At 47.8% G+C, this 9,134-nt stretch overlaps 1 protein-coding gene across 1 annotated transcript; it reads left to right on the forward strand.

Moving 5' to 3' along the window:
* The first annotated feature begins 2,251 nt into the window (after positions 1-2,251).
* Positions 2,252-8,316, forward strand: CRYBA1 (crystallin beta A1). Its single transcript, XM_028109159.2, has 6 exons — positions 2,252-2,282; positions 3,542-3,606; positions 4,920-5,038; positions 6,239-6,380; positions 7,142-7,284; positions 8,100-8,316. The coding sequence occupies exons 1-6, from the start codon at positions 2,252-2,254 to the stop codon at positions 8,245-8,247; spliced, it is 648 nt and encodes a 215-aa protein (XP_027964960.1). The 3' UTR covers positions 8,248-8,316.
* Positions 8,317-9,134: the final 818 nt, after the last annotated feature.

Here is a 9,134-nt window from a genome sequence, read left to right on the forward strand (position 1 = left end):
TTAAATGGGGTGGCACCTGGGTGGCTCAGTCAGTTAAGCGTCTGCCTTCAGCTCAGGTCATGATCTCAGGGTCCTGGGATCGAGCCCCGTGTCAGGCTCTGCACTCAGTGGAGTCTGCTTCTCTCTCTCTCTCCCTCTGCCCCTCCCCTTCCACTCATGCTCTCTCTCACTCTCTCTCTCTCTCAAATAAATAAATAAAATCTTTTTTAAAAATGGGGTGTAAAGCTCCCAAATGAAGACGCTGAGAGTACACAAAGCACAAACACAACCCAAGCAGGTCAGCTGTCAATAGGGTAAGGACTACCTCACAGTGACTTCTGTGCCCCCCGAAGTACAAAACCTCATCAGAGGATGTCATTCATTTATTCATCCATTCACTCAAAACATATTTATCCAGCTAGGAGTTATGCCCAGAATGGAAGATACAATGATGAACAAGACAGAGGAAGTCCCTGCCTTCCCAGAGCATGAAGTCCGGTAGAAGAGGCAGATAATTAAACAATTCAGCTTTTTTCTTTTCAAAAATAACTTGAGTGATTTTGATAGCAATCATGTTCACGTTGTTCAAAACTCAAAAAGTACAGACAAATATACCGTGAAAAGTTTTATCCTCTACCTGAGCCCCCAGTGCCTCAGTTGCCCTCCGTGGAGCCCAATATTTCTATTTTTTAAAGTATTTTCTATAGCGTCACCAATGCAATAGTTGAAGAAGTGCAGGGTGCCTTGAGAGCACATTGCCGGTCCAGGGGGCCAGGGAACGAATGAGTGAACAAATGACCAGATAGGTGTTTCCCTAAGACCCTAATTCTGTGCATGAAGAGAAGGAAAGGTGAGGAAGAACCGCTAGCCACGGACAGCTGGTCCCTTAATCCCTTGCACGGCCACCAGCCGGCCAGAGCCTGCCATGATCCCCAAGGCAACTCTGTCCCTTGCCAGCCATTGATCTAGACATCCCCAATTAATCAAGCAGCAAAAACATCTCGGGTGGCACACCAGCATCAGACCTAGATGTTTGGAATGTTCTGCTCACATCCGCAAATACTTGTGTCTATATGGGAACTCGCCCCCTGTGTTTTGGTTCTACAAAAAGGGCGCTCCAACAAATCTTGAGTCATAGGCTGGACCCAACTGGCAGAGGGATTGGGAAAAATTTACTGGGAAAAGTTTCTTCCTCTTTCCAAGCTGCTATGGAATTTTCTACATTATCTGTCACCAGAAAGAGAGGAGGGTAATAAGCAATAATAAACCTGTAATGTGTCAGGTCGATATGATCTCCTTTTGCAGGGTTGAGAGAGGCTGAGTGACTTGCCCAGAATCACCTAGCCAGGAGAGCTGGGAACTGAACCCATGTTTGCCTGCCTCAAAGCTCTCCTCACCCCGGCTTCTCATAGTAGCTGTGATAATTGAGTAACACCTCGGGGCTCCTGGGGAAGCCCATGATTCCCCTACATTCCTCTGAACCTCCAGGGAGAAATCATCAGAGCCTTTAGGGTACTAGAGGCAGAGTACCTTGGGAACTGTGGGATTTCCAAGGTCCTGAAACCATATAGTAACAACCCCAAATGATTCACTGGCCCCAAATTTTAAAATAAAACTGCAAAATTAAAATGAATATTTGATACAATAGCCACAGAGAGATTCATGTGCACTAGTCAACCATTATTGAATTCAACCCTTACAGATTACTTTTTTTAATTTAAATTCAATTAACATATAATGTATTATTTGTTTCAGGGGTACAGGTCTGTGAGTCACCAGTCAGTGTTATCAGATTTCTATATAAATATACTATAATAAAGATTCCTGAGAATACAGTGAAACTTCTTTTTTTTTTGGTCCAAATAAAGTTCAGAATTTTTACGGCCCTTTCACATTTTTTCAAAGTAAAAATGTCTACCGTGGACGGGAAGTGTTGGCCGTGACGTGGGGTCCGAGGAAGGTCCCAGGGGGCAGCACGAGGAGCTCGGAGAAGGGTAGGGGACCAGCACTCACACAGAGACCCGTCCTCTCGCAGCTGTTCCTGAGATCAAGACCATGGCCCGCCAAGGTCTGCAGCCCCCAGCCTCGCCCTTTGGATTTCTGTTTCTCCAGTTTAAACAAAAGCCTGAGGGATGCCTGCCCAGCAGGCTGAGCCACCAAAGCTCTGGGGATCAGGGAGAACAAAAGCCGAGGGAAAGAAGAGTGCTGACAGGGCCTGAGGCCCTCAGCCGCAGGGCTATAAAGAGCAGGGCGGCAGAGGAAGTGGCACCAGATGGAGACCCAGACTGTGCAGCAGGAGCTGGGTGAGTAAAGCCCTGCAGGGTGCCCTGGCCCTTCCATTCCTCCCCCTACAGACACACGCCCAGGACCGGGGCCCAGTTTTTCTCTGAGCCTCCTGGCCTGGCTGGAGAAGAGTGGGGACCTCTGGGGGAGGCAGACCTTCTCTTGCCGCCCCAAGAAGAGTCATTTATATGGCAGTGAGCCCTGGCCTCGCCAGAAGGGCTGGGAGGGTGCGCGGGGCTCCAGGAAATGAGCAGGCTCCCAGGGCCTAGGGAGAAGGTCTGGGGGAGGAGGGAGGTCAGAGGTGCAGAATGGAAAGATGTATCGCAGGGTTTACATATGCATCAGCCCCTGGGCCTGTTACCAGCCAGAAAGAAGGGCTCCCAACAGGCTGTTTTGAGCCTGTCTTCTTCCCTCCTTCCCTCCCTCCGCTCCTCCCTTCCTTTACCCTTGCTACCATCCTTCCTGTCTACCCGAGCTCTGGGAGCCTCAGCATCCTCACCTATAAAATAGGGAGGATGACACCACCACCCTCATAGGCTTGGTGTCAAGATTAAATGTATTAAGGCGTATCAAGCATCTCGAACAGGGTCCGGCGTAGAGTGAGCCATTGTTAGCAATCATCACCCCACTTTTCTTGCTCACTTTCGGTCCTTCTTTTTCAATGTCACCCATCCCCCACCCCGAACGGCCCGGGCTCTGGCCCAGCACGGCCCGCACCCCTCAGTCAGGAGACCCAGGCCCTGCCGCTGAGGGGTCCACCCGGGACACCTTGGATGGACAGACAGATCGGTACTCTGACGAGTGCTGGGAACCAGGAGAGAAGGCCGCCGCGTGTCGCCGGGAGGGAATGGCGGCGGGGTGGTGCGCGCGGCCGGGCGCCGGTCGGCGGGACGCCGTGGGGAGCCGGGTGGGAGGGGACCCCACGCCGCGGGTGGACTGGATGGAGGCCAAGGACTTTCCACTGGGGTAGGCGAGACGGAGGCAGTGCTGCCGCCCGCAGGGGGCGCCTGGAGACAGGCAAAGGGGCGACGGCCCCATAAATCAAGAGGTCGCGCGGCCCAGGCGGCACCTCACCTGCGTTGTCTCTTCGAATGCTCTCGATAACTGCGCGGAGAAGCTCCGTCGGCGGGAAACAACGGGGGCTCAGCCCGCGAGAGGCCCCGCCGGGGCCCCAGCAAAGTCCGTCTACTGGACTTGAAGCCCCCTTTGCTTCCTCCTGTGCTGTCACCTCATCCTCCACCCCGGAGGCCATGTCACTGATGGGTGTCTTGTCTTCCAGAAACCCTTCCAACCACCAAGATGGCTCAAACCAACCCCATGCCGGGGTCCGTGGGGCCATGGAAGGTAAGCCCACCCCCATCACCCGGAATACTGAGCAGGGCATGAGATGCCGCCACAGTGCAGGCCCGGGGCCTGTGCTTTTCCATAGGACAATGACCCACGGATAATATACCAGTTTTAGGGGAAGGGTCGACCCAACTTCCAGATGTTGCCTCAGGAAGGATCTTTTAGAATGCCCCATTCGGACAGAAGGATGACCCTGGAAGCCCGCGATGGGTGGAAGATGGTACCTAGTTTTCGAGGTCATCTCTCCTCCACACTACTAAAATCATCTTTTTTAAAAAAAGATTTTATTTATTTGAGAGAGAGAGAGAGCACGAGCAGGGGGAGTGGGAGAGGGAGAAGCAGGCTTCCCGCTGAGCACGGAGCCCAATGCGGGGCTCGATCCCAGAACCCTGTGATCATGATCTGAGCCGAAGGCAGACGCTTACCAACTGAGCCACCCAGGCGCCCCTAAAATCATCTTAAAACAGAGCAGCCCAGGGGCACCTGGCTGGCTCAGTAGGTGGAGTCATGCACCTCTTGATCTCGGGGTTGTGGATTGCAGCACCACCTTGGGTGTAGAGATTACTTGAAAATAAAATAATAACAAAAGGAATGAAAAAATATAGAGCAGCCCAGAGTGGAATATGCTGCCGTGGAGAAACGGGTCCAGAAATGAAGACAGGTTTGCCACCAGATCCCAGACCAGGTCTCCTTTCTCCCAACATGAGGTTGTTGGTACCCATTGCCTGAAGTGGCTGATCCTCACCTTTTCGCTGTTTTCCTCAACACCCCTACCCTCTTCACTGGGTCGACTCTGAGGACAGTTCACAGCTTTGGGTGTTTGTCCTCTAGCCAGGTTCAAGAGCCAAGTTCTGGTTTAAGGTATGAAAGGGGTTTATCACAATTCTCCATTTATACTGTGCGTTTCTATAGTGGATGTGGCTGGAGAAGATAAATAATCCACAGGAAGGCCTGGGAGTCCCAGAGTCCGGGCCTCTGGGCCACACTTCTGCAGGAAGTATGGTGGAATAAGAGTCCACAAGTCCTTGATCTGTCCACTGGGCCGGGTATTGTTCCTGGCAAACCATTCCTATCATAAACCCATCCCCACACTTCATCCCTAGCCTGAGCATGTAAACACGACCAACCAGTGGTATTAATCCAAGCCCCTTCCTGTCCCGTCTATACTGGAAGAGACCCTGCTGGACATCCTAGGCTATAGCTAGTGATGAAAAACACAGGGTCGGACAAAAGTTAAGCTCCTGACCTGGGCCTCCGTTCTTCCTGATGTACCCCATTCTAACTTGGTTTCCCCATTCACTTCCATTCAGATAACCATCTACGACCAGGAGAATTTCCAGGGCAAGAGGATGGAGTTCACCAGCTCCTGCCCAAATGTCTCTGAGCGCAGTTTTGATAATGTCCGGTCCCTCAAGGTGGAATGTGGCGCGTGAGTATGGACCTCAGCAGAAACTCAGGGCCCTTATTTGTGGTCTCTGTAGACATGCGGCCATAAAGGTGGGGATCAGGGAAGAAAGATGTCCCCCCAGATTCTAATCCATTCTGGGAGAGGCCTCCATATGGAAGTAATCTCAAAAGAAATCACTGCATTTGTAATTTAGTAACTCAAAGCTAGAAGGAACATGAGGTTCCTAGTGGCTTAGTATTCGCTTTGGGCGGGGGAGGCGTTAAAGAAATGTAGACCATGGGGAGGGGCAGTGACAGTAATCAGATCTGAGGCCTCTAGAGCCCACATGCTGCTACCTAGGATTCTCTCAGAATAGCCACAGGACCCTTTAGTAGAGGAAACCATCAAGCTGCAACCTCTTTCCCGCTAACCCCCTAATTTCTCTGTAAAAAGAATCTCAACCCCAGGACGTAAGAGCCATATTAGGTCCCAGTTAGTCTTTGAGGAGTTTCTTGTCGATGATTAATTTCTTTGACGAGTTAGACTCTTGTTTTCTGACTCTTTGGCAGGATAGTTTAGGCCTTTACCATCAGCCTGAAAACACAAGGAAAGGACTCTCCTTTGGCCTAAGCAAAACAGGCTTTGCACTTGGAGGAGCTTCCACAGGTTGTGGGCCATCAAATTGAGCTAACCCTTTAAAGGGAGTAAAATACTTTTAAGGTGTCATTGGAAACTGAGACTTGGCTGTGAAAAGTCGATCTGAGGTGTTTTAGTAAATAAGGAATAGGTGTGTAACAGCAGGAGCAAGAACCCACAAAGTTAAGAGGAAACAAGAGACTAGTAACCCATCAGCTGCCTGTTTGCTTCCTTAGGAAGAAGCCAATAGGTTTGGCTGGAGCCAGAGCAATAGTCAGTCACTAAGTGATCCTGAACCTGGAGCTCCAAGTAGAGAATAACGTAACTTGGAGAGAACGGAAATATAATTTTAGACTGACTTTGCTCATACACATTACTCAGGTCAGTGAAGCAGACCCTTTCAGCGGATAATCCCAAAACAAATACTACATTTACAAACCTATTAATGTAGCTGCCAGCTCATTCCCCACCTCTTGTGACATGGCTCTATTGGAACTGGCTTGATATTTTACTAGACTTTTAACATCTAAAACAAAAGATGCCTTCTCCCTGAGGCCACATAGGCTCTGAACGCCATGAACAAACACCACCACTTGTCTTTGGCAGCTGGGTTGGTTATGAGCACACCAGCTTCTGCGGGCAACAGTTTATCCTGGAGAGAGGAGAATACCCTCGCTGGGACGCCTGGAGCGGGAGTAATGCCTACCACATTGAGCGCCTCATGTCCTTCCGCCCCATCTGTTCAGCTGTGAGTCCCTGAATTTTTCACTTCCATGCGTGTGGGGGGATGGGGCAAGAGAGGGTGCATATGGCCTGACACTTACTGCTACTTCTTATCAGTTATGCTGAAATGCAGCAGGAAGGACAAAAGTAAAAAAAGAGAAAAGAAAAACACTGGTCCCTCTGTTTCTAAATATGCCATTTGGTTTTTCCCTAGTAGAAAGTATTTTCATTGAGCTAAAGGAGTGGCAGGAAGTGGACACTCAAGAGCCCAGATCTTCAAAAGTGCAGTAGGATAACTAGTGAGAGATAGTTTTGCCCGTTTTTGTACTTCATACGGGTTAATCTCTGCCTTAATGCTTGTGTAGTATTCATATCCCCTAGTGGACTTTAGGTTATTTCCAACACCGTACACACACACATACACACAGGCTTGCTTTTTTCTAGTAATTTCTGTGATCTTTTCTCACACTAGTGAATATTAATCCCTTGGTTGGCTGTGTGCTGCAAGTATTTTTTCCTGCTCTTATATTTTCTTTGTCGATCTTTTGTTGTCCCATAGTATTACATCAGTTATTTGTACCTTTTAAATGTTATGGTTATTACATTGGATCAGACAGGCTTGAGTAGTTCTTACCTCCATATTGCCTGAAATATTTTTCATTCAATGATCATGTACTTCCTTCTGTAAACCAGAAGTGTCTTGAATTTGAAAAATATGGTAATTAAAGAATTAAGACAGCCATTAACACTGGTACCAAATGATTTTTAAATATTTCTGGATTACAGAATCATAAGGAGTCTAAGATTACCATCTTTGAGAAGGAAAACTTCATTGGACGCCAATGGGAGATCTGTGATGACTACCCCTCCTTGCAAGCCATGGGTTGGTTCAACAACGAAGTTGGATCCATGAAGATACAATGTGGGGCGTAAGTGCAAAAACAGGGTTGGGGCACATTTCAAAGTAACTCTTGTAAATGTAGACCTTGTGAATATTAATACATCAATGGTCACATCTTATCAGATTTCATACATTAGTATATTGATTTGGCTGGCACATTCTAGTTATTCATTTTCAAATTTCAAGTTGTTGGTACCAACTATCACTTAAGGTCAGTTTTTTCCCCTCTCAAATATTTCTCTATGGAATTACGTTGACTACTCTTTTACCTTTTTTAAAAAGATTCGTTTATTTGAGAGAGTGCATGTGCATAAGCAGGGGGTGGAGCAGGAGAGGGAGAGAAGCAGATTCCCCACTGAGCATGTTGCTCCATCTCACGACCCTGAGATCATGACCTGAGCTAAAATCAAGAGACGCTTAACCAACTGATCCACCCAGGCACCCTCTTTTAAAAGTTTTTTCATGGGGCGCCTGGGTGGCTCAGTCGTTAAGCGTCTGCCTTCGGCTCAGGTCATGATCCCAGGGTTCTGGGATTGAGCCCCGCATCAGGCTCTCTGCTCAGCTGGAAGCCTGCTTCTCCCTCTCCCACTGCTTGTGTTCCCTCTCTCGCTGTGTGTCTGTCAAATAAATAAAATCTTAAAAAAAAGTTTTTTCATAATCAAGGTTAATTTTCAACTAGCTGTAGCCATATTATGCTCAGAGCCTGGCATTTAGGATGGCTGTTGTTTTCTAAGCCTAAAAGCATTCTGTACCAGTTGTGTTGAGGAAAGAGGCTCAGGTTTTAGGGTACTGACCACGTTCCTGACTGTTTTTTAATAATCTACTGTGCTTTGGATTTTCTAGCTGGGTCTGCTACCAGTATCCTGGATACCGTGGTTATCAATATATCTTGGAATGTGACCATCATGGAGGAGACTATAAACACTGGAGGGAATGGGGTTCTCACGCCCAGACTTCCCAGATTCAATCAATTCGCCGTATCCAACAGTAGTGGATTAAAAGCTCCAAGTAAGAGAAACCTTGCTAAGCAATCTAGAATGAGTTTTATGTTAGCTGCTGAAATCCACAATAAATGTCATTAAAAAAAAAAAAAACCGTGTAGACTGAATTAACTACCATACTTTTTTTCCCAAAGATTTATTTGAGAGTGTGCGCGTGCAGTGGGGGAGGGGCAGAAGGAAAGAGAAACTTAAGCAGACTTAAATCTGAGTGCAAAGCCCAATTCAGGGCTCGATCTCAAAACTCTGAGATCAGGGCCCTGAGATCAGAACCTGAGCGGAAACAGATGCTTAACCGCGCCTCCAGGTGCCTCTTTAAGTAGGCTCCACACCCAGGCCCAACGTGGGGCTTGATCAAATCCTGAGCCAAGAGTCAGACGATTAACCAACTGAGCCACCCAGGCATCCCACCATACTTTTATATAAATCACATCTATAGGGTTGATAACTTTTTTTTAAGATTTTATTTATTTTTTGACAGAGAGACAGCAAGAGAAGGAACACAAGCAGGGGGAGTGGGAGAGGGAGAAGCAAGCCTGCCAAGCAGGGAGCCCAGTGAGGGGCTCAATCCCTGGACCCTGGGATCATGACCTGAGCTGAACACAGAAGCTTAACAACTGAGCCACCCAGGTGCCCCAAGGGGCTGAGAATTTTTAAAGACAAACTTCAATAAAATCCCAAATTCCCTTTTGTATCCTTGCAAGTCACTCACCAGGCCAAGGACAATTACTAACTCAAAGAACATAAAAGCATATGAAATGTATCAATCTATATAGTGTTTTTACATCTCTTCCCCTCATTCCTTATTCTAGTATGTTGATGTTAGCATTGATTTTTTTCATCTTGTGACAAATCAATCATATACAAACTTAGGAAGTGT

This window comes from Eumetopias jubatus, unplaced genomic scaffold (genome assembly GCF_037043125.1).
Source record: "Eumetopias jubatus isolate StellerSeaLion01/CBP00866 unplaced genomic scaffold, mEumJub1_p1.0 scaffold_10, whole genome shotgun sequence".
Lineage (NCBI taxonomy): Eukaryota > Metazoa > Chordata > Mammalia > Carnivora > Otariidae > Eumetopias > Eumetopias jubatus.